Consider the following 24626-nt stretch of genomic DNA (forward strand, 5'->3'; position numbering starts at 1 on the left):
CTCATGGCTGACCCCATAATTCCTCTTACACTGCAAATCTGAAAGTCAGCACGCCTAAGTAAACATATTCACTGTCAACTTTTACCTTTGACAATAACATACACACACACACAAACAAAAAAAAGTAGCTCAACCATCTTTATTCATCTCTCATTTTCCATCTGTGACGACCTCAAACTAATACAGTTCTCCGTGCAAGCATCAAGTTGTCAGGGTGACTGTTGTCTTCCCGCAGACACCATCATTAAGTACAGAGTGTATTCCAACAGTTATTCATTGCTTAACTCTCCTTTTCTCTCTGCATTTTCCCAAAGCCTTATTTTATTTTTTATTTTTTACAAGCCTTGTATAAATTTGCAATATGCAGCCTACATGGCAAATATAATGAATGCACAAACAAACATACAAAAAAAGGAATGCCAAATACTAATTTCAAATGTGCACGTTGGAGGTGTAAAAAAAGATATACCTGAGATGCGCTTAAGCTTGTGCTCAAGGATAATGATCAATAGCATGCCCTACAGACAAACACATCGCTGGTATAAGCTTTTATAGATTTGTTTTTACATGTCTTTTGGACTCAGTAACGGGCCAGTGCTTTCAGGTTTCTACAGCCTTCTTCCCAGATTTCTGATATTAACCTAATTCATAGAATCTGAGAAACTGTAATAGCATCTTCTCTTCTTTTTTCTTAATTTTTTCTTAAATTTGTGCTGTATTTGCAGACTGCATTGAATTTTTTTCTGTTTCCTTAAGTATCCTCACATACTGAATTCTGAAATATTTTAAGTGCTTATCATGTTCCTAAAGTTCCCTCTCCTCTCTCTCCTGCCGGACTTCATACAGACGCCACTAGAGCATAGTTTCTGCGCCTGGTTTCATAAAGGATGGAGAGAGCAAAATGGAGAAGGCAATTTATGAATATGACAACCATATTCACTCCTGAGAAAGGATGAGAGCAACCCACTGACAGACACGCTCAGACAGGTGAAACACACCATATATTTTTCAAGGCACGATAGAATGATGTGGATATCTGTTGCCAAATGTCACAAGCTAACAATACATGTTTTTAGTTGGTGTTTTTATCTGCCTAATTTAATCTTTATCAGTCTGATGTTGGACTCCACTTGATCATCTATCCCACGTCCATGCTGTCAGGGATTGCCCCGTCTCTTCCCAGGGTAATACTTGTTGGTTAAAAGAGCGCTTGACCCTGGTATTGCTGGCTGATGTTAATATGAGGATATCAGAGCCAGCTTACAGCTGCTCTCACCCTCAACTTGCAACACCTGGAGGTCAGGGTCATTGGGCTGGCTGCTGACGCTCTCATGCTCAGCTAACGACACCTGGAGGTCAGGGTCATTGGGCTGGCTGGTGAGGCTCTCATCCTCAGCTAACGACACCTGGAGGTCAGGCTCATTGGGCTGGCTGGTGAGGCTCTCATCCTCAGCTAACGACACCTGGGGGTCAGGCTCATTGGGCTGGCTGAGGCGGCTGTCATTCAGCAGGAGGCGAGCGTCACTGTCAGGTCTCCCTAACATTATTGGCTGCATCGCTTATCGCTCCGTGTCACCGTCAGGAGGCGGGCAGAGCCATATCACAGTGTCAGAGACCGACCGGCTGTTCGCTCCCTGCCTCGTTGAACAGCCTGCGTCAGTGTCAGCATCAGCTGACCTTAGGAGAGGCTTCATTGTCAGAGCCTGCTGTCCACTGTCAGCTGTGCTTTGACTTTCACCTAGCCTTCTGTGGTACTCAAGGCCTCACAGGGGCTCCATTGGCCTCCTGTGACACCAGGTGCACTTGCACTGCTTGCTGCATCTGTCCTAATTCTGCCTGTTGTTGCCCTTGAAACACCCCACTATCTTGCTCTTGCCCCTGTGTTCCATGGTCACGGCCATGGCCAAAGCCACGTGGGTGAAAACCATGATTATGCCCGTGGTGGCCATCACCACGACCATGGTGATGTCCATGATGGTGACCATGCCCAAGATCATGACCGTGACCATGTCCAGTGTCTTCCTCTACAGCTGGGGTCCCATCTGTGCCAGGCTGTGCATCTGCTTTCCCTTTGCACTCCTCTGGGGTCTCAGTGCTCTGGGGAAAAAGAGATTTCACTCTATGAGCTTATTTTTGATAAGATGTGTTATCTGAGGACTTATGTTCGAATTCATGTATATTCATTTAGTTGTGTGTGGTCTATACCTCATGTGTGCAGTTCCCACATATGCGTTTGCAGTAGGTATCTTTGATCGCACCCTCAACATGACCTTGTCCGATGATGGAGTATGGGAGGGAAATGTGGTGGGTGAGACGGCCGCATCTGATGGAAAAGGGATAGAAAAGCATGGTGAGGTCAATGTATGGCAACTATAATGGTCAAAATAAATAAAGAGGAAAAAGACAGAAAGAACTTCTGCTTTTGAATGAACTGTCCACTGCAGGCAACAAACCTGTCATAAATGAGAAAGTCATCTTTCTCCCCACTCAGTGTCTGCCAGACATCAGGTTGTTGCTCTTCCTGTTTGTACAGGGTGATGTTCTCAGCTAGTCTCTGTGCTAGCACAGCGTGCAGACGCTGTGCTTCCTCCCCCTGGTGGTTAATGACCATGTAGGTCACATCCTTCAAACCCTGACTCTCCAGCCTCTGGCGCAGGCCATCCACTCTGCTCAGAGAAGAGCAATCAGATACCATGAGTTTAACAATAAGTTAACTAGTAAGTTGTCCACAAAGCTTCCCTGGATAGTCTGCTTAACAAACAAATATATATTAACAGGACACTTCCTGACTAACCAAGCAATGACAATGTCATGTTTTGATACAGATTTTGGAGGGGGTGCAATGTCATGTCATGTCATGGTGGACACTGGCTAGCACATGAAGGGCACATACCGGGAAGCCTGCACCAAGCAGAACAGTCAGCTGGCCTGTAAAAGTGCCACCACCGTCACCTGGCCCATCGCCCCCTTCATTGGGTCCACCTCCCCTATCTTCCAGGCTGGCGGCAGCTGACAGCGAGGCCCATCCCCGTCACTCTCTGCTCCGCCCCCATGGAGCAGGCAGAGAGTGAGGAGCAGGCTGAGGCACGCCCACATCTCTGTGGCGCCTCCTCACTACCCCAATCTGCTGAGCACAGAGAAGAAGGGGGTAGTGGTGGGGAGGAGGGAGGGGTGGGGGCAGCAAGAGGACACCAGAGACTGGTCAAACTCAGCAAACAAAAAATGGTAGGCTGGTACAAAAGATCACAATAGGGTTATCATTTTTACATTCTCCAAATTGCTCTAGTTATCAAGTTCTGGCTAGACTGGATATTGCTATATAAGGGAAACTGTGCAAGTGAGGCAGTTTGTTTGAAGTTTTCAAATCTGTGCTGTTTCTATACACATTTAATCTCACTGATACACACAGTAAACACAAGTAAACAGCACATAGTCCAACAGGAAGTGTGCTTGAATGTTGAAAGCAAAGAGTCTAAAATTTCTGCAATGTATTGCCACATGCATGGCAGGAAGAAATTTTAAATATTGTAGAAAATGGTTCAGTGGCTGGTTGAAGTGTGATACAATGATACACTGCAAGCACAACAACTTCACTTGTGAAAAACCCTTAGGTGCTGTGTTTTAGTATTTATCAGTTTATTTATTGTAACTACACTTTTCTTTTTGGGTATTTACTGCATTTTAAATAATTGGATAAAATCTGACACTTACCCGATGGTTAAAAAGTTTCTTTCCCTCTGCTCAGTTCTTCCTTGCTGCAACTCCTTGAACAAAAACAAGCCTCGTCCCCCGCAGCTCCCCCCTTTTATACTGTGCCTGTTGTTTTCCGAATCTGGAACGAGGACAAAGTTCAGTCCCAGCTGTGTGCTGATGCCTACACTTTTTTTCAGTTAGAGACTTTTTTAATGGGAAATGTCCAGCAGCAAATGGCGGTTTGACATATTTCTTCAGGAGAATACTGTGTGGAGAAAAAGGTGCCTCTTTATGTTGGCTGGTTGAGATTTGTTAGCCCTGGAGATTAGAGCATGTTTTTAATTTAACATTCTGTAACATATATTATAGAAGTGTATAATGAATCTCCAAGAACATTGAAGAAGATTGTGCAACACTGTTGTTTACTCTTAGGACAGAGAGAGAAGTGAAAAAGGACAGAGGGCGGGACTCTGGTTGGTGTCCAGCATATTTCTGCATGGTTAACACAAACACAGAGGAGTTATTTAATATGCACAAGTGGCATCATTCCTGAGAAAGTATCTTGCAGTTTGCAGAACAAAGACAGAAAAGGGAGGAAACTATAAACAGTGTGTTGTTTAGCACTGAATATAGAAGATCATTAAGTGAGCAAATGCTATCCTTTTAGTTTAGGGAAGGCCAGAAAAATAGTACAAATAATCTAAAAAGAGGAATTTGGCTCACCAGAGCAACAGATAAAGAACCACAAAGCGCAGTAGCTTCGTGAGAAAAATACTCTTAAAAACACCACTAGCTGCAGAAACTAACATAAAGCTCCAGGCGCTCTATCAAATTATTCTGCAGACATGTTAGTTCTTGTTGTTACCCAGTTTTATATGAAGCGTTGTTACTAGGAGTTGTTGTCAGTTGTGACACTGCAATAAAGGGCAGTAATCTAATCCAATGTTTAGGTATATATTTAAAATGAAAAAAAAAAAAGTTGTAAACAATCTGGATGTTTGTCTGTCTACAGATATAGGCCATGCAGTTCAAAGCACCTAAGGCACTGTGATCAGATTTCTAGGGTCAAAGGCCAGTAGAGTTAAAACTAGGTCAGCACATCAGTGCCACTGTGGTTTATAAGATATTGTCTGAAACCATGAGCAGTACAGGTGAAGGAAGCAATTACAACACATGCCCAGTATCAGATAATCTTACACAATATTTATATTCACAGTACATTTACTATATTTGCAACTTATTGCTATGACTGTTTTCAATAAGTGTTTGCTCATGGTGATTTTAGGCTGTGTTCTGCAGTGTTGTTGGATTGCCTTGCATTAGGTACTGATGCATGTGACCACCCCCAGTGTATCTTCATAAAATTATATATTTGAGATAGTATTGAAGACAGGTGGAACAATTCATTTCCTGCTGCTTGTCCTGATTCAAGGAGTCCTATCAGTAGCAGTTACAGCAGAAAACATATTTCAGTGTACAGAGTAAATGAATGAGATGTGGTGACGTTGGCGTAGTCAGCAGTCAGCTGATACAACAAAAAATTACCTGTGACTAAGAGTGTCCAGTCAAGACTAGTTTATTCTGTGACCCTGTTACTCATTTACAGCGTCACGTACCATAGCATATGAGGACACACTGACCTGAATGTACTATAAACATGCATATCAGTCAGTTTCAAAGGAACTGAATTTATCATATAAATCCACACCAAGCCATAAAATTAAAAGCAAAGAGTAATATAGATGGTAAGATATACTTTGTGAGCAAATTAAATTCTTAATCATTTTTACTTGGGTTTTGTGACGTTCTTGTATGTTTGATGCACAATTGCTGCGGGTGTGTGATGTTGGCTGCCGGCGGGTTTTGCCCAAGAGCTCAATTTTTTCTTACTTGTATGTAAGTATAGCTGGAAACTGGCTGTAACGGGGGACATAAAATTGCACTAGCATAAGCACGACAATGAAATTATGAAACACCCCCATGTCTCCTAGCTGGCATTTTTCGTTTTAGAACGGATCACATCAACATTGTTATTACTTCACAAGAAAAAGTTGCAAGTGATATAAATTAAATGTGACTACACTTTAACCCTCTTTTGGTAAGTGCTTGTCTGCCTGATTCAAAGCAGCTGTTCGTCACTAAAACATGTAAACACTTGTCACTCTATGCTGTCACTAAGCAACGCTCCTCAGCGTCCTGGACTTTGCAAGGGTTTCTGGGAAGCCGAGGCCGGAGGCTTCAACGACCGCCCTTTTTGGAGCAACGAGTCTAGTACAGCGCTACATGCGTCGAGGGAAATATTATCGTAGAACAACTTTCTGAAACAACGTAACCAAACTCGAGGTATGTAAAGCGATGGTTTGAAACGCGTTCTTTGACCCACGGTGGCTTTAATTAGGAAATCTGTATGGGAAAAGTGTATTTTAATGCGCGGGTTGATGACGTAATGTTGATTGTCAAACGCGAAATGGCGAGCGTGCTAAGAGGCCCGTTACCTGTAACACTTTGGGGTTATAACATGTTTATTCCCTTCATGTTCCAGTATCGAAACGATTACATAGGTATATCTAGTCCTGATAAGTTGCGCTTTGGTTATGTAGGCTTGTCGGGTAAGTAAAATGGCTTGTTTTGTTCTGAGGAATTGTGTTTGCTAGTTAAGCTAACATCGAGCCGAACTAGCAAAGCTGTTACCTGAATGAGCTCCATGTGTCGGATCATGGGCTGAATTATATTCTCGTGTGGCACGTTAAGATCCACTCTTAAAATATATGATTGTTCTTAGTGTTCATTTTGATGTTTCTGGCAAGAAATACGTTTAACCAGGTTTACAAATGGTGTGGTTCTCATGGGCCCTTGCCTTGACTTCCTCGTTCTGAGCAGTGTTGTTACTCTGTAAAGCCTTTTCAGCTTTGATCCGCTGATAATTTCCCTTATTTTGCACCCACTGCAATTTTATTTGCAGTCTTCATTCTTTGTTCAGATGCCACTCTGACAGCTGTAAAACTGCAAATTCGGTGATGCAGCACTCAAAATGCTTTTTGGCGTTTGCTTAACATTTAATGAAATGTGGTTCCTTTAACACAATTGCAAACCGTGAGTGCATATATCTGCATATATCTGAAACTTCTGGTTCTTCTGTATCTGAGCCTTCACTGTGAAATGTTTAACTATAATTGTTCTGAAACCACTTTTAAAGGGTTACTTGCTATTGGCAAAGAAACTGGAACCACAAAGACCAGGAAATGTGATGTAGATAGATCGGTGGGAAAATGTATGGAGGTGCAGCAGTTGTCTACTTTTTACTTTGATCAGATTGTCTACTGTCTTGTAAAATAAAGTCAAAGGTCAATTAATATGCAGAATTGCATGTCCATTTTCCTCGGTTCCATGCAGGGAAGGATCAGGTAACTAATGGCGGCTGAAATGGAGGGGGAATTGGATGAAGGCAGCGAGTACCCAGCACATTACAAAGTCATGATGGACAAACTTAATGAACAAAGACAGCTGGACCAGTTCACAGACATTACTCTAATAGTGGACGGTAAGTAGGCATACATTGTAGGTCATCTTCACGATGCCTTAATTTAATTGCTAAGCAACACATCTTCTTTCCTCTTGCAGGGCATCAGTTCAGAGCCCATAAAGCAGTGTTGGCAGCATGCAGTCAGTTTTTCCACAAGTTCTTCCAGGATTTTACCCAGGAGCCACTAGTGGAGATAGAAGGTATTCTGTTCTTCATTTAACTTCTAGAAAATCAATAGTCAGATTTCTCCTTAGAGGAAATAAAATGAGACTAAAACCTCTTATCTTGATATGAAAACAATGCTGATTAAGGTAATATCCCAAAACAGACTTCTGTCAACGTATCCATAATAACCGCATACTGGCTGACACATCAGCCTGGCAGGTTTATCAGTCTTGCTCTAGAGTTTCTTTGAGAACATGTCTGAACACTTGTGTTACTCCTTTGGTTTCTACTTTCTTCCCCTACTGTTGCTATTTCTAAAAGAATCATCACATCCCCAGCTCTTATTGATTGGAACAATGTCATAAACTATGGAAATTATGAAAACGGAAGTCTTAATGCATATGTATTAAAATGAAAGTGGCAATAGAACCAGATTTTATGTTATTCATCATAATGCGGTATATATTACAATAGGTGTTACCAAACATTTTCAGTAGTTATGGCTGAGCTACAAACTGAATATGTTTTATGTTCCAAATATGAGATATATTTTCCTGTGTTTCTTACATAGAACAGCTTTTACTCACCACTGCTGCTCTGTAATATTCTAACAGGAGTGAGCAACACAGCCTTTAGCCAGCTGATGGAGTTCACTTACACAGCCACACTAGCTGTAGCTGGAGAAGAGGAAGCCTATGATGTCTGGAAGGCTGCTGAATACCTTCAGATGCAGGAAGCCATCAAGGCGCTCAACAACAAGTGAGCCTTGCACACAGTTATCCTGTCACCTTTCGCTGCTGAAGACGTTAAATTGTGTCACTCTCAGAGTTTAATTGATGTATTTTACGAATGTGCTGGTGAAGTGCTTTATGAGGTGGACAGAAGTTTGTTACAAGACTGCAAAGTATACACATTGTTACCTCTCAGCAAGAGCTTATTTTGTCTTGTAGGATAAATGAGAATGCTTCAGTGATGGCAAAGAGCAAAGGTAAAAAGAGGAAGATTGCTGAGACATCTAATGTAATTACAGAAACCCTACCCTCAGTGGAAGGAGAACAGGTCAGTATGATGGTATAATTCTTTGCAAAGTGCTGGACATTACAAATGGCTGAAATTTCAGTGACAGCCTGCATGTTTCTGCTAATAGAATTCATTCTTGGTGATACAACTGTCTAATGTATGAAATGAACACAAGTGACCTTTAAGTGGCAGGACTGAGTATTTTCAATGTTCTCCAGGTGGAGATTGAGGTGATAGGGGAAGGGGCCATTGAAGTGGAGGAGTCGGGCTTGGAGGAGGTGGTTGATGCAGCAAAGAATGCTCAGGCGGCGTCAGATGACTCTGCTTTGGCTCTTCTTGCTGACATAACTAGCAAATATCAGCAAGGGGAACCTACGCTACAGGTGATGAAGAAGGGAGGAATAGAAGAGGTATTATCCCTTTTTCATTAAAAACTGAGTTTCATGTTCCTCTGGCTTATTAACTGGTAAACTGTGGAGTCCTACATGTGAAAAGATTAACACAAAAGTTTGTTATTTCTGTGTTTGGCAGGAGGTTGTGTATCAGGAAGAAACGGTGACTGCCTCCAAGGTGCTGGAGAATGTTGAGATCGTAGAGGTTCAGATTTCCCAAGTGGACAACATGTTCCGCTGCAACAAGTGTGACCGCAGCTTCAAGTTGTACTACCACCTCAAGCAGCACTTGAAAACACACCTGGGCTCACTAGAAAAGCCGCATGTGTGCAACCACTGTGGTAAAGCCTACACACGGGAGGGTGCCCTGAAGCAGCACATCAGCACATTTCATTTTGATGTAGAGGAGCTGTCTAGAAACCAAAAACCCCAAAAGAAAGTGCATATTTGTGAATACTGCAAGAAGCACTTTGACCACTTCGGCCACTTTAAAGAGCACTTGCGGAAACACACAGGTGAGAATGAGAAATAAAGGTGGTTGAGCTCAATTTTTTCCTGTGAAAAGTACACAGACAAATACTGACGGCAGATGCGACATTACATGTCTTGAGATACGTGTTTGTTTTTGTGTTCATCTTTAGGTGAAAAACCTTATGAGTGTCCAGATTGCCATGAGCGTTTTGCAAGGAACAGCACTCTGAAGTGCCATATGGCAGCCTGTCAGAATGGGGCTGGAGCCAAGAAAGGACGCAAGAAACTCTATGAATGCCAGGTACACTTTGTCCAGAATCATGGCCATCGAAAACTCCCACGCCAGTGCAGTATTGACAGAAAAGGCTATGTCCAAATACTTTTTTCTCCTTATGTAAACGTAAATGTAGTTATTCGCTAAAAGCTTTAAGACATGCCCAGACATTCTGATGCATGCCTCCTTTAGTATGCAGACTGATGTACTGCTTAATGTTCTAATACTGTATGTACTGATTTTACTGTCATACAGTTTCTTAAATTCTGGTGATTTGTCATGGGTAACAATTAAGTTATTGCTACAGAATAAACTGTTATTAGCATCAAAGTAGCACCACATTCATTCACATGATTTAATGTAAGCCTTTTTTCTTTGCCCCACAGTAAGAATGTCTCAGTCATGAGTTTGCTTAATAGTTAATATTGAATATATGCATGTACTGAGTATTAGTAAATTTGAGCTGCAAGGACGGGCAACTTATATAATTGATTAATTGTAGAAGTAATTTTTCAAGCAATGTCATTGATGGTTCCACAGTTTGTACTTGAACTACTATCTTATATATTGTGATGGATATTTATCAGTGTTTTTAGCCCTCATGATTAATTGGTAAATCTTCTGAATGTCTAGTATGTCTATGTAGTATGTTTTATCAGCTCACTTCCTATGTTACTCAAAAGAAAGAATTCTGATGATCCTCTCTTGATGATGGTCCTCTCTATTCTTCTAATTTGCAATGTACATTTTCCCATGACCTACTGTTTTCTGCTGTACCACCTCCAACAGGTCTGCAGCAGTGTGTTCAACAGCTGGGACCAGTTCAAAGACCATCTTGTGAGCCACACAGGAGTCAAGCCCAACCACTGTACCATGTGTGACATGTGGTTCACCCACCCTAAAGAGCTAAAGGCCCACCTGAAAGACGTCCATTCCATCGAGGACAACAAGTCTACTGAAGAACTGATTATTACTGACTCGGCCGCCACTGCCACCCTCGCCATAGCAACACAGAGCATAGAAGGAGCTGAAACGGTGCTGCTGGATGATGGAATTCAGGTGGAACATGTCACAGTGGAGCCTGTAGATGTGATGGAGATGGAGGAGACTGCAACAGTTGTGGTGGAGGATGGAGGGGTGGCGGAGATGTGTGAGGAGGACGTGGAGAGATTAAAGCAGGCTGGGGTGCAGATCCAGGTGGTACATGTGACCACAACTGAAGTTGATGGGCAGCACGTGGTGAACTCTCAAGTGGAAGTGGCGATGGAGGGGGAGATGGTGAATGTTGAGGAAGCAGAACACGCAGTGGTTGTATGAGAATGTGAAAAGGACTGTGTTAAATGACCTGCGGGACACACTTACAGTCTTGAGCAGCTGCATTATCCTGTAGCTGACATCTTAGTTTGGATACAGAACAAACACTGCATGTGGGATACAGCATGTCACCTCAGTATGTCCTGCTGTCTGCCAACACGTCGAATGACTCAGTTCCCGCCAACATCATTCGTTGAACTCTGAGATATGAACAGAGATACATAACTCCCTGCTAATGATGCTGTATTTATGTTAAAGCTGTTTGCCATCATATCCTATTTTGTTGATGACTTTTCAGTGCTTCATCAATCCATTTTCATGTTTATTTTTTTTTTCTTTGTGTCCTTACTATACCTCAGATTTATATTTTGTTCTTTTAATTTGGGTCACTTGCCAAGACAATTTTACAATGAATGAAATGTTCTCATTGCAGCTCATATAACAGTTGTTGTATGGTGCTGATGCTCCTCACTGCTAATACCACAGTTTTCGTCAAGCTTATTTTCATACTGACTAATGGTGTTTTTGTAGGAAAAAAAAACCCAGATATGGAATAAAATTCGTTTCCAAAATGGGCTAAAAGTTTTGCATCCATCTATGGAGTCTTTGAATATCTTAGTATCCAGATACATTTTGAAATGTTTTTGTCTTTATTGTGAATTTTTGATTGTCTTTCAGCTCATTTGTTTGGTTTAGTAGCCGCAACTTTGCTGTCTTGATTTTCGTCCCAGACCCACTGTACACTACATGCCCAGCACAAAACGACACATACAAAGTTAGCTACTAGCTGGTGAACATAGCGGAGCATTTAGCAGCAAAAAAACATATTTCCCTCTGGAGGTGTTGGAAACCAGTGCAAAGCTGAAGGGAAAACCAGAAACACAGCTCAAAACAAATGCTAGAGTTGCATCTGCACACAGCTCTTTGTTAGCAAGTTCACCCTTTTAACATTGACTGATTGTGTCAATGTTGTGTTTATATAGCCTTTTTCCACTGCCCCCAAGTGGCTAAAAAGGGCGGTTGCTGTAGTGCAGACAAATGCTCATAAGGCATACATTTTGGAAGGCTATTTTCCCCATACTAATAAAATGAACATGCTGGTCTAACATTTGTACTGAGCAATAAAGTTATACTACTATATAATATAATATATAATACTTCATTGTAGCTCATCAGCTCTACTGGTTGAGGAATCCCAAGGATTTAAAATCTCAGTCTATTACGGATTAGTCCAGTGCATAGTTGCATTTTGACTTGATTGTTTACAATTGACGAATAAGATTAATCTATAAGTAACATGAAAGTAATTATATTCACTGAATACGTGCCACTGCCACAATTCCTGGCAAACACATAAACGCTGCTGTTTGCTTTTCATGTTATCACACTGAAAAAGTACAAAAGTGAATCTAGCGATACTTACATAGGCTGGGCCTGTCAGCTAGCTAGCAGCCTAACTATATGTCCTAGTGCGCAGAGGCCTGTTATTGTCAAGTAGCTTTACTTAAGTATTTACAATGTGAACTCAGTTTGAAGAGGAACTCAAACTTAATATTGAAAAAAATAGCCTTTATGTGCTATATAAGCAACTAGAACACTAGAATAGAAGCCTAATACTGAGCCCCTGGCCCCATCTCGAACCTCTGCCGTGCTAACACGCCTGACCCGTGAGCATGGTGCGTGACACACACAGGGTTAAGTTACCTGCTGTGTCTGCCTGCACTCTGCCCTGGACAGCTCCTGTGGTACTGAACTGAAGTGATCCTGCAGCTCGCCATCTGTAATTCTTGCTCCTCATTGGGTAAGAGGTGCGCGGTGGGCTCTTCTTCGCAGCCGCTGATTCGTCGATTGCACCTGCCCGTCACGCAGATTCCTTCTTCACAACAGACTTAACTCGGGGAGCAGCTGCAGCAGAGACAGTGCGCTCAATGTCACCGGGCACCGGAGAGGATGGTTTTACAGCGAGGTCGGTAATGCATGTCGCCACAGGTCCATGAAGAGAGTCACCCAAGTAAGTCCGATTCATGAATGTAACATTTGGGTTCTTTTTTTGTCCTGATTTGATAAGAAATGCGCTGGCTCATATAGGGAATGGCCTGCTGCGCGAGGGGATGTAAACTGTTGACTGTCATTGAACGCGGATAGACAAATCACTTAACTGATGCACTTCAAGATTTATTCACGCGAAAGGAGCTTTCGGCTTGGAAATCTCGCCTGTTGTCGTAAAAAGAAAAACGTATTTCTAAATTCTAACACATTGCAGTCACAAAACATATCCCGGTGATATTTGGTAAATAAATTTATAAAGGTGCTAGAACTCGTGTCATATAGCCTGAAATTACATTAGATAATGAAGTTTAATATCTTATAATGTGAAAATAATGTCATAATGTCGTTTTATTATTATTATTGTATTGTCCTATTTTGTAACGTTAAATCAATGCATCACTTCTGTGAAGGGTCAATGTGTATCACCTGGCTCTTACGCACGCACGTGACGCACGCACACGCCAGTGTAATAGAGCAACTTTGGGGGGGATCCACAATGACTGTGCTTAACCTCTTTTCCCTGTGATGATCAGGCAAAGTTAGAGGACACCAGACTATGAATGGACAGCTTCTGGCTCTAGCACCTGTTGCACCCTAATGGGGTCTTATCTGTCTTTATGCAGAATCCAACATAACTCACTTTTAGCAGGCTTGTCTGCTACTATCATCTTCCTCAGTTGGAAGCAATAGATTGCTTGTAAGGAGTGCAGTAGATTTATTAGGACAAATTCAGCAAAGATTTATACGGACACATATTACGAGGGTGTTTGTCAGAGAACGGCTTTGTTGAATTATTCCAAAAACTTGCCTGTTGCTATAAGGACAGAGCAGGAAAGTAAACAGCTTGAAACTAGAACTGTTTATAGTGGTTATACACACTGGCGGATTTATTTGCATTTTATGCTTTCTGTGTTTGCTGATAGCAAAGAGAGACAGAGGGTGGAGATTTGAATGACTCAGCTGCCATGTTTGGATTTCCCAATTGCCCTGCATTGCACATCTAATTCAAATGAGTGAGCCATCAGGATGCTCCATATTTAGTCCTGTTTCAAGAAGTAAATAACTGGAAGCCATGTGAAAAATTACCTAATTGTAAAATTAATGTATGTATTCAATGTATTGCATTGCAGAGGTAATCTTTTCAAGTCTGCCTTAATCATGCCTCTCAGTGTCGGCTTGGATTGGAAGCTGAATATATTTCCATATTTAAGAAGCAGAAATAGTCCTTTTTGGGGCCTGTTTGTTTCTGCCGGAATGAAATTTGTTCCCGATTTTTTTATTCTTTTGATGGCCAGAGCGCATGAAACATTGTGCTTCATGTGTTTTGTTTTTTCTTTGATGAAAACCCCTTTGAAGAGCAGACAGTGAATAACATGTAAACTCAGACGGCTCTCTAAAGCAGGAGGAAAAAGAATGACCAAACAACATTTCAATTTCAACCACCAGACGCAGGATTTACAGTGTCTTCTGCATTGTTATGTTATTGTTCTTCCTGCATACAGTGTCATGGTAACTTTGTTAAGGCCTCAGAGACATCTACACCTCTTCGTCGCTCTCCAAGATGTACTGGGAACTATGCAGTAGTATGTGTATCGCCAGGCTTTGAGAATAACAGTGTGTGCTGTACATTTCCGTTACACAGCTACAGTAGAAATGGCCCTGATGAATAAGAAGGAGTCAAAATACATAAAAAGTTAAACATAAAACAAAATACTATATATATGTATATACATATATATATATATATATATATATAATTATTCATGGAAAGATTATTAGCGTCCTACTAATGTATTCAGTTGACCATTTGCAAAGCCAGGTATTGTGTCAGTTTCAGTGCATCCGTAGAGGTCTGTGCAGCTTTGGTTTGGACTCAGTGTGTCAGAGGGAAGGGATTTAGAGGTCACCCTGTTTTTTGGAAATGGGAAATATTTGCCCCTTAGATTCCAGAGAGGCCTGTCTCTCTGTTCCTAGGGCCCATAGTCTTCATTGTCGCAGCTCTTTCACCGTTGAGCTCTTTATTCTTGTCAGCCGTGCGTCTCAATTAACACACTGGGGAGCTTTGTGTAGAGAGCTTGCTTGCCTGTGTGTGTGTGTGTGTGTGTGTGTGTGTGTGTGTGTGTGTGCACGTGTGCGTGCGTATGCATGTACGTGCATCCTCGCTTGTGTGTGCACATGAGTGTGCTTGTGCATGTGTCTATCTGAGGAGATGGTGTGTGAATGTGTGTGCGTTGGCGCGTGCGTCGTCTTTGTGCCTGAACGCATAATGTGAGCAGTGAAAAACAGTGAAAAAGAGAGAATGGGATACAAGCACCGGCTGGACTGAGGGAATGGATGGAAAGTGAATGGGTGGCAAAGCGAGGGGCTTTTTAGACACTAGACAGAGAGGAAGAACTCCTCTGCAGATAGACGTTGCATAGCTGGTGATGTGGGAAGCAGCTCCTTGTCTAACTAAAGGCACTGACAGGCGTTTATGGAAAGAGTGACTAATTCTTGATCCACAGCTGCTGTGGATGGGCTCTCGTCCTTTCCGTTGTTGTGAGTGTGTGAAGAGGCTGCTGATGCTAGCAGTGCGATCAGCAGCAGAGTGCACCAGGCAAACTCCTCCTTCCCTTTAGGGATCCTCAGACAAATGATTGACTGTCTGGTGAGTAAGGACCCATACTTGGCAAGGCTGATTTTGTTTGCTGATGAAGGGCGGGCTGTTTGCAAACTTAAAGACTTGTCTGTGATAATATTCATATACAGAGATTTAGAGTTTAAGATCTGTCAGTAAATCAAACATAAAACAACTAAGTTGGGTAGACTGGATGTATGTTGCTCCGTTATAAGTGACAGAAGTGCTTGTCCACAATACAGAATACATCTGCAATTAATCATTATTCATTAAGAATTTGAAAGCCACGAAATGTTAGAATAAGGAAGTTACTGGAGACCAAGGTGATACATGATTTTAATTCTACAATGTTTTCTAATTATATTATTATTATAGTACAGCACATTTGGTTGGAGGATGTTCTCTCAGATGCTCTGCTATTGGAACATGTTATTCATCTTAAAATTGCAACTGTTTATACAACGTGGTCTGTCTACATCAAAATCAGAAGCATCTTCCCAGTAGTGAACATTACAGTTCTTGTTTTCCTGAGCATCTTGTAAGTTTTATGATGGCTGATTTAATATAACAGCGGGCTCCAACACACTCTTTCAGAATATCTAAGCCTTGTTCAAACTCTACCAAAATCCTCTCAATAGTTTTTAACCATTTAAGATGGGTTACTTGGTCTGAGCAGCAGCCAAAAATATTTTAAAAACAATTTTAAACAGATGAAAAAATATAGGAAATTAAGAAATTATAAGAAGCTGTAACCAGTTTGGTCAAATTTCTTGACATATAGTATGATTAAAATGACTTTAATTCAGCTTTAATTCATAATCAGACAGGTGTGTATTGGGTATTGTAAGGTTTTTCATTCTCCCACTGGTACACTCTTGAGCCCTTTATTTGTGTATGTGTTGGTGTGTGTATAAATCCATCAATCCACTCGTGCACATAATTAACATGGGTACTCTCAGGCTCAGTGCAGCACTGTAAACACAACGTTTTGTGCTGTCTTTCTTGACACTCAGTGCCAGTTAATGCCTAATCCTCATCCTGAAGAAACACAAGCAAACATGCTCGGCCAGTGTCTGTCACCAAGCAACCAGGTAGATCTGTTATCCAGTGGAAGCAAAACACAAAGCAATCTGTGTAACTATTCCCATCTATAGACCTTCTGTGGAGATACTCTTCACGTGAAGTAAATATCAGTCCATCCAGATTTTTTTTTTTTCTAATTGCTTTACTCAACACAGGAGGTGTCCCACTCTCTGTTTAAGAAGGGTTAGGGTTTCATGAAGTTTGTAATTAAGATATTTTGGTTGAAAAAGGTGGTAATTGCAGGACAGTGAACAAGTGTCTGGTAAGCTATTTGACATTGTAGTGGCTATGTTCCAATACTATTGAAAAATACAATTTCCTGATGGTGATTTTGTCCCTGAACTCGTCCTGCTCTCCTCTCATCATTTATTGCATTTATCTCATGCATGGTTGTCCTTTAGTCTTTCTATTTACACACATAAAAGGCTGGTATTCAGGGCCTGCTGCTTTGTGCTGTAAAGCAGAGGCCTCTCCTCTCTTAGTGAGTCCTTTTAGTCTGCATGAGATCAATGCTTAGATATTCATGGTGCGATGATAGGAAGGTGTTTGAAGGCTGGGAGCCTGTAGGTCTGACAAAAGAGAATTGCTTTGATTTCCTACCGAGGCTTTAACATAGATTCATTCATCTTAATATAGAGACAGATGAGAGAACATCTTCCAAAACACCTTGTTACTCTACGTTAACCATTTGCACTCCTTCACAAATGCAGCACTATGCTCTGTCATCTTTTCTACTGTGTGGATGTGTGAAAGATTACAGTTTGCAACTTTAAAGGATAAGGCTAGCCTCATGCTATACTTTCCCTTATGTCCATGAAGAGACCAAAGAATGCTTTAGTCCATCGTTCAATACTTTCTGATTTCCCTAAACTGTCAGTAGCAGTCAGTTTCATGCTTACTGAAGATATAGATTATTTTTTAAAAGGCTTAGCAACTTCCTAAAGTAGCTGGGGATTGTAGTTTTTAGCAAACACTACTCAAACACTGCAGGAGTACCTGGTGCATTTATTGGGGACCATTTCCTGCAATGGGCCAATGCACATTTGGACTGCTAGTGAGTAGTAATGACAGCTTATTTATTAGTCTAGTTTATTAGTCTAGGCTTTAACTGCACCACTGAACGACAGACTTGTCCTAAAGCCACTCCAGCATTGTCTTGGCTGTTTGCTTCAGGTCATTGTTGTGCTGAAAGGTCAACCATCACCCCAGCCTCAGGTTTCATGCTCTCTGGTGCGGGTTTTCTTCATCTGACCATTCTGTCTGTCGCTGCCGCTGAGAGGAACCCCCATAGCATGATGCTGCCACCACCATGCCTCACCATAGGGATGGTATTAGCCAGATGATGAGAAAAATACCTGGTGTTTGCCAGACATTGTGGTTGGATCTTGCCCAATTAGTTAAATCTTTGTCTCATCAGACCAGAGAATCTTTTTCTCCAATTCTCTCAGAGTCCTTTACATGCAATTTGCCAAACTCCAAGCAGGCTGTTATACTTTCACTCAAAGTGGTTTCCATCCAGCCACTGTACTAAAAAGTGCAACTGAGATGATTATCCTTCCGGCAGATTCTCTCTACAGGACTTCTGAATCTCTGTTAGAGTAACTGTTGGGTTCTTGGAGACCTTTCTGACCAAGGCCCTTCTTGCCCAGTTACTCTTGTCCATCTCAAGGAAAAGTCCTTGTGATTCCATATTCCATTTAAAATTTTTGTCAATGTAGAGTGTAATTTCGAAGTAACTTCCTGCATAGATTTTCTTCTTTTGCCAAACATGGTGGTTATAAAATGTGGTTTTGAGTAATTAAACGCCATAATTTGTTTATTTTTGTTTATTTGGATGATTTGAATTGTCATTATAGAAATACACACATCTCTGCAAAATCAGGCTTCACCTTTACCTCTGATTCACCTTTTCTTTTCCCTCTCATGGGACATTGTTAGAGCTTTGTTCACAGAGCAGCAAACAGTTATCACCTAATTACAAACCTATATACCCACACAAATATCACACACGCATATGACAGTGACAGTCATCACAGTCATGCTGGTGTTTCAGGTTGTAAGTATCCTCTCGGTGGCAGAGAGTGATGAGGATCATTTGTTTATCCTGGCTCTCGTGGCAACCTCGACCTGCGTCGTCCTTGGAGCAGGACTCAAGTGCTAAATTAACTCAACAAGGATTACAATAGACATTAACAGACACTCATGCGTTGACATGTGCACAGAAACTCTTTCACATGTCACAGATGCTTGACCCATACAAAATCTACAAAACTGCCACAAATGATAAAAAAAATCTGACAAACCTACAAGTAGGTAAAAAAATACATTAAAGAAACCAGATTAAAATACAAATGTTAGAAAAGAAAAAGGAAAGACGGGCTTCTATGTGCGTCAAAATAAACGTCAATGACATTTACTCTCCTGTGCTTCCTTCCAGGTTTTCTCACTCAACACCCGATGGCTATGCCCTGACAATATCATCTGTTCAACCTCTTTCCTCCGAACCCCCCTCCCACCCCCCCACCCCCTTATCCATCTCCTCTTCCCTCCTCCTCAACCTGTGGCCTATTTATACCCTGGAGAATCAAAAGAGCCCATTAAAGCTCGGCAGGCCTCTTCAGTGAGCATGAATCCAATAACACATCGTCCATCTGATCTCCAGCTTCATCACCCTTTCTTCAAAACCTACAAATAAGGAAAACTAAAACCTCAGCTACGGGAAAGTCTTGAAATGCAATGAGACTGCAGCTTAAGATGACAAACTGAAAGGAACCCTGATATTCCTTTGTGGCGAGGACAGGTTGCAGCTGCAGCACATTTGGGAATTTTGGATGCAGCATGTGCTTGGGTCTGCGGACTCTTTGGATTCGGTCCTGTTTAGCTGAAAAACAAGAAAACACACCTTCATAACATTTGTTTATAGACCCAGCTGTCGCAATAGCCATGAGATTTGGGCGAGGACACTGAAAGGATTTACCTTTTAAATGGCTCACATGTCTGAAGGTAAGTCAAGGTTTTTGTCACATATGATTTTGCTTTATGTCAGCTTTTACTCTGGATCTATGATAGCATAACAATTTGTTTTATTCAATTTCTGCAAGCTATTTTACTTCTGCATGTGGACATTATTTATGTGATGCTAACACTGTAGTGTCTACATTGTAAAAATGGGGGGGAGTACTTATGCAATGTAGTTTTTTTGTTATCATGCCTTTTTGTTTAAATTTAAAGGGGTAGATTTTAAAAGGCACTCTCATTATCGCCATAACATCAATCATAATGCATCAGACCAACACATAAAGCACTTTTCACAGAATGTTGTCAAGAAAAACACAGGTGCAAAATTGTATTAAGAAACTAAAATAATTGATTTTTCTTTTTGTGGATCCAGTTGTACACCGCTCACAGCCATGAGCTAAACCCACCCCACCCTGGGTGTCCCTTGCAGGATGACTGCTGTCTGCCCCACCGAGAGCAGCCCGGAAGGGACTGAGGCTGGGGCCGGGACAGCAGGCACTGCTGGGAGCAACTCAGTTTCTGGGGCCGAGACCGGGGAGTCTAATGGAGACTCCGTCGGAGGTTCCATTGGAGGAGCAGTTGTGGTTAGCGGTGGCCAAAGGTACACCCGCTGGAGCCACCAGGACAGCTCTGACATCAACACAGACGATGAGGGAGCCACCATCCGCCGCCTCACTCCGCTAGAAAGGTTGAACCTGGATATGTGCCAGGATGAAAGGTAGGGGTCAGGAGGTAAAGCAGAAATCACCTTTTTATGGGTCCTTTGTGGCCATAAGTTATTTTAGACTATTCATTTGTTGTATTTCTCTCTCCTTTTTCCACTTCCCAGACGTGTTGGCTCTACTCTAGTGTTTCATAAAGAATATTCAGTATGAAATCGTTTGTAATGTCATCTGGTCACAGGGTCGTCCGTGAGCTAACAGTGGGAAGAAGAATCGGCTTCTATAAAATTCGGGGAGAGATCGGGTGCGGAAATTTCTCCCATGTCAAGCTAGGAATTCATGCCCTCACCAAAGGTAAGATGATATTAATGAAAATGCAGCTGTATTTACAACACATACACAGAGGAGACTTGACACATCAGCTAAATATGGATGTCATGCTGACATGATTGACTGCCTAGGTATTGATAGAAGCCGGGGCATTTTAACTGAATGGTCATTGCTAAAAGGAAGTCTAAAAACATCCATCTTTAAAGATAAGAATCGAAGGTAAGCTCCCATTCGCTCTCTGCTCTGGTTTTCTTTTTTAGATTTAAGTAATAATTTGGCTGATAAGCTCTTTCCATCAATGGGCTGCAAAACTAACAAGTGTGTCCTCATGGAGCAATTCACCAGCGAGGCGGTGTGTGCCTGGCCAGGGGGCTGATTCAGGCACAGAGAGACAGACTGTCTGCTGCCCTTGAACAGATGGATTGATTAGAGATCTCCAGTTTCCTTAGCGATGGCTAAAATTGCTGCATGCCTCATCAAAGGCTAGAGAGAAAGAAAGGAGAATGAGTTTGTCGCTGTGTAGCCATGTAGCTGTGTGTGTTTATGCTCTATGTTTTGAGGGTAATATGTACTCTGCTGTATGCTGGTCTGTGCTATGCTATGCCTGTATGTGTGTGTGTGTGTGCGTGTGTGTGTAAGTGGTATCATTTAGCCCCCCAAAAACAATATGAGCTGCGATGCATTTTAAATGCTCCTATTGAAAGCTATGTCACAGCTGAAAGGGAGCCTTATACCATCTTGAATAATGTATACGATGCACAATTAGATATCTCAACACCATTTTGCTGCTCAAGAACTTTAATGTATTTAGTTACCCGAGGTCTATTTAATTTATATCTATGAATCATTTAAAGGAATACAGCCAAGATATCAGTTGTTCAAATTTGGTGCACTGTATTTAAAGTATTTTGATCTATTGCAGTTGTAAGTTGTATACGTTTTTGAAATTTGAACCGTGTTCTCCTCACATATTTAGAAGGTGGTAAGTTAAATTAACAGGATTCAATTTAGCACTCTGTGTCCCCTGTCATATTTAATCTTCACCGACTTGATCTTTCCCATCTGCTCAGACCTTAAGTCACTGCAGGACGGCAATTTTCCCTCATTTACAAAAGCAAATTTCCTCTTAAGATAGGGTTAAAAGTGAGAATTGACCCCTGGGAGAACATAATCAAGAAAATTGGTTTCTGAGGGCAGTTAATCCTCCATCAAATTATCCAGAGCAGAGCGTCAGGCCTGGTCACTTCGGGGCATTTCTGTGTTTGTTAAGTGGAACCAGGCACACATTTTCTATCCTGTAGCTACATATGATGTATGTAACATTATCAAAAAGTTATTTTAATGCACATTGATACACACAATGAGAATGTATGATAGTTTCACGTGTCACTGAAACTGCTCATTGACTGCTCTGTCACCAGACAAGGTGGCCATCAAGATCCTAGATAAAACCAAGCTGGATCAGAAGACCCAGAGGCTGCTGTCCAGAGAGATCTCTAGCATGGAGAAACTACACCATCCCAACATCATACGCCTCTATGAGGTTTGGCTCAAACTGTACACCGCCCTCATATCGATTTATATATGACCTTTATGTGATCCCCTAGGGGCTTTCTCAATGATCACCGCATCCATCCGACATCCGGTCTTCTTCCTCTGACATGTCAGTCACTCGTGTCGTCTTTCTTTTTCTTCTTCAGGTGGTGGAGACGTTGTCGCGGTTACACTTGGTGATGGAGTATGCAGGGGGAGGGGAGCTCTACACTAAAATTACTACAGAAGGGAAACTTTCTGACACTGATAGCAAGATTGTCTTCGCCCAGATCCTCTCTGCTGTAAAACACATGGTCAGGACATATCATTTTATATTGAAGAGTTGTGTTTAAGTAATAGTCTTAACTGCCATATACTGTCTGCTATATGTTAGTAAAGAAATGTATTTTATTGCCTTTTTTTATTGCCTACCTTTTAGTCTATTTAATCTCATATGGCAGTTTGTGTTACTGCAGATTATTTACACACTACTGGTCCTTTGTCTTATGTGTATTATCATTAAACCTTGATGTACCAAATATTTACATGCTGTAGTTTGAGTTATGATCAACTATGAAAAAACTACATGACTCATTTAAAAAAAAAATTCTCCCACAGCATGAAAACAACATCATCCACCGTGACTTGAAGGCAGAAAATGTCTTCTACACCAGCAGCTCTTGTGTCAAAGTGGGGGACTTTGGCTTTAGCACGCTGAGCCGCCGTGATGAGACACTCAACACGTTCTGCGGCTCTCCACCTTACGCTGCGCCTGAGCTCTTTCGGGATGAGCATTATGTTGGCATCTTTGTAGACATCTGGGCCCTGGGTGTGATGATGTTCTTTATGGTGACAGGCAACATGCCTTTCAGGGCAGACACGGTGGCCAAACTGAAGCGATGCATCCTGGAGGGCGCCTACATCCTGCCCCCCTGGGTGCCAGAGGCATGCCAGAGGCTGATTAGGGGAATCCTGCAACCCATACCATCTGACCGCTACACAGTGGAGCAGATGATGGGCTGTGAGTGGCTGCTCCCTGTCGACTTCCCACGGGCCATGGAGCCCTTTAAACTAGACCCATCGTACCTTGCAGAGAGTGATCCATCTGAACTCGGGGAGGAAGAGATGGAGGTAAAGGCAGCACTGGAGACACTAGGAATCACCTCCGAACACATCCTCAACAACCAGGGGAAAGACTGCAGGAGCTCCATCACTGGGGTCTACAGGATCCTGCTACACCGTGCTCACAAGAGACGGGTTGTTGAGAGAATTCCTGCGGTCACACAGGTAGTTGGAACAACTACAACAAGTAAAAAGGAACGACTAAAAGTGTACCGTAGTTTACGGCACACGTCTAAACTCTGTGTGGTTCTGTGACAAAACACTCTGCTTCACTCTGGAAATTAATTGACTTTATAGTCTTGGATGAGATTGCATGGATTTCATTAGAAATAAAAAGTGCTTTTCAGTCCAGCAGTATAAATTTAAATTATGGTATATAACCCAACTCAGCTTCTGAAATCTGGGATTTCTTACTTTAGTATCTTTCTTCTAGTAAGTAAAATTAGTCTCTGTGAGAATGTTGCGACCAGTGAATCCTTATTGTCTCCTTTTTTGTCAAGGACAGGGACCTGTAATCCTCATGAGATTTGGAAATGTTATGAAATATAATTTAAGTAAACATAATAATGATTACATGGCATACATAACTTTTATTTGGGTCATGCAAGCCAGATATTTTTAGCCCACCCCCATTTTATGCTTAGTTGTGCTGTAACACCAATACACCCTATGAGAAATCAATGTAGCATGAATCTAAAGGAAAAGAGTCAGAAATCCACAACATTGTACTGAGGCGATAATGTGGCGAAACATGCAGTCAGTACATGAAATGTGGTGTTTTTAATGTTTAATTGCAATTTTCTCCGATGCCTTAGTTTTCTATAATGTTATGAAATCAGACACACTGGTTTCATTAAACTCCTCAATGTTTGTGATGACATGAATAGAGTTTTTCATATCTTCCCCTGTGGCCTGAAAAAGCCCATAAATGACATTAAGCCGTGGATACCAACATGCCAACCAAGTTATTAGTTGGTCATGTGGTCAAATAATCTTTCAGTATGAGATATTCAGTAATCAGGTTTTTTAATCATCTGATGCCATGTTCATGCTAATGTGTTGATTAAAATACATTTAAAATCTAAATGCATCTGTCTTTTTTCATGTAATATTTTTAAGATGTATGATGCTTTTTGTGTTGGTGCAAATGTTTGATAGTAATTTTAACACAAAATACTGTATATATATATATATTTATATACAGTATATAGTGATATCTGGTGACTGCAAATGCCATAGTATATGATTCACATCATTTTCCACTCATGCCCTACGGATGGGGGCATTGTAATCCTGAGAGTTTGTATGCAAAATATAGAAAATGACAATACATATTATTAAATTATTTTCTATTTATTAA

The 24626-nt window shown here is 41.5% G+C and overlaps 3 protein-coding genes across 5 annotated transcripts; 2 read left to right on the forward strand and 1 right to left on the reverse strand.

Moving 5' to 3' along the window:
- Positions 1-124: 124 nt before the first annotated feature.
- On the reverse strand, positions 125-3868 carry selenop (selenoprotein P). 2 transcript variants are annotated; one of them, XM_023394210.2, is made up of 5 exons: positions 3712-3868; positions 2894-3124; positions 2454-2666; positions 2206-2323; positions 125-2097 (listed from the first exon to the last, which is right to left on the reverse strand). In XM_023394210.2, the coding sequence occupies exons 2-5, from the start codon at positions 3094-3096 to the stop codon at positions 1450-1452; spliced, it is 1182 nt and encodes a 393-aa protein (XP_023249978.2). In that variant the 5' UTR covers positions 3097-3124; positions 3712-3868; the 3' UTR covers positions 125-1449. The 2 variants fall into 2 exon arrangements, with proteins under 2 accessions (XP_023249978.2, XP_023249979.2); XM_023394211.2 differs by having other exon boundaries at positions 2894-3127; positions 3712-3818.
- Positions 3869-5880: 2012 nt separating this feature from the next.
- On the forward strand, positions 5881-11958 carry zbtb35 (zinc finger and BTB domain containing 35). 2 transcript variants are annotated; one of them, XM_023394269.2, is made up of 9 exons: positions 5881-6036; positions 7087-7234; positions 7315-7416; positions 7996-8140; positions 8332-8440; positions 8620-8811; positions 8933-9308; positions 9435-9565; positions 10328-11958. In XM_023394269.2, the coding sequence occupies exons 2-9, from the start codon at positions 7105-7107 to the stop codon at positions 10853-10855; spliced, it is 1713 nt and encodes a 570-aa protein (XP_023250037.1). In that variant the 5' UTR covers positions 5881-6036; positions 7087-7104; the 3' UTR covers positions 10856-11958. The 2 variants fall into 2 exon arrangements, with proteins under 2 accessions (XP_023250037.1, XP_023250038.1); XM_023394270.2 differs by lacking the exon at positions 5881-6036 and adding an exon at positions 6110-6302.
- Positions 11959-12745: 787 nt separating this feature from the next.
- On the forward strand, positions 12746-24352 carry nim1ka (NIM1 serine/threonine protein kinase a). Its single transcript, XM_023394198.2, has 7 exons — positions 12746-12863; positions 19039-19604; positions 19993-20337; positions 20523-20635; positions 22033-22154; positions 22312-22458; positions 22763-24352. Exons 3-7 carry the CDS (start codon positions 20051-20053, stop codon positions 23519-23521), a joined length of 1428 nt encoding a protein of 475 aa, XP_023249966.1. The 5' UTR covers positions 12746-12863; positions 19039-19604; positions 19993-20050; the 3' UTR covers positions 23522-24352.
- Positions 24353-24626: the final 274 nt, after the last annotated feature.

The sequence above is a fragment of the Seriola lalandi genome, unplaced genomic scaffold (genome assembly GCF_002814215.2).
Source record: "Seriola lalandi dorsalis isolate HSWRI2012SDOR001 ecotype SW California unplaced genomic scaffold, Sedor1 jcf7180002054946, whole genome shotgun sequence".
NCBI classification, from domain to species: domain Eukaryota; kingdom Metazoa; phylum Chordata; class Actinopteri; order Carangiformes; family Carangidae; genus Seriola; species Seriola lalandi.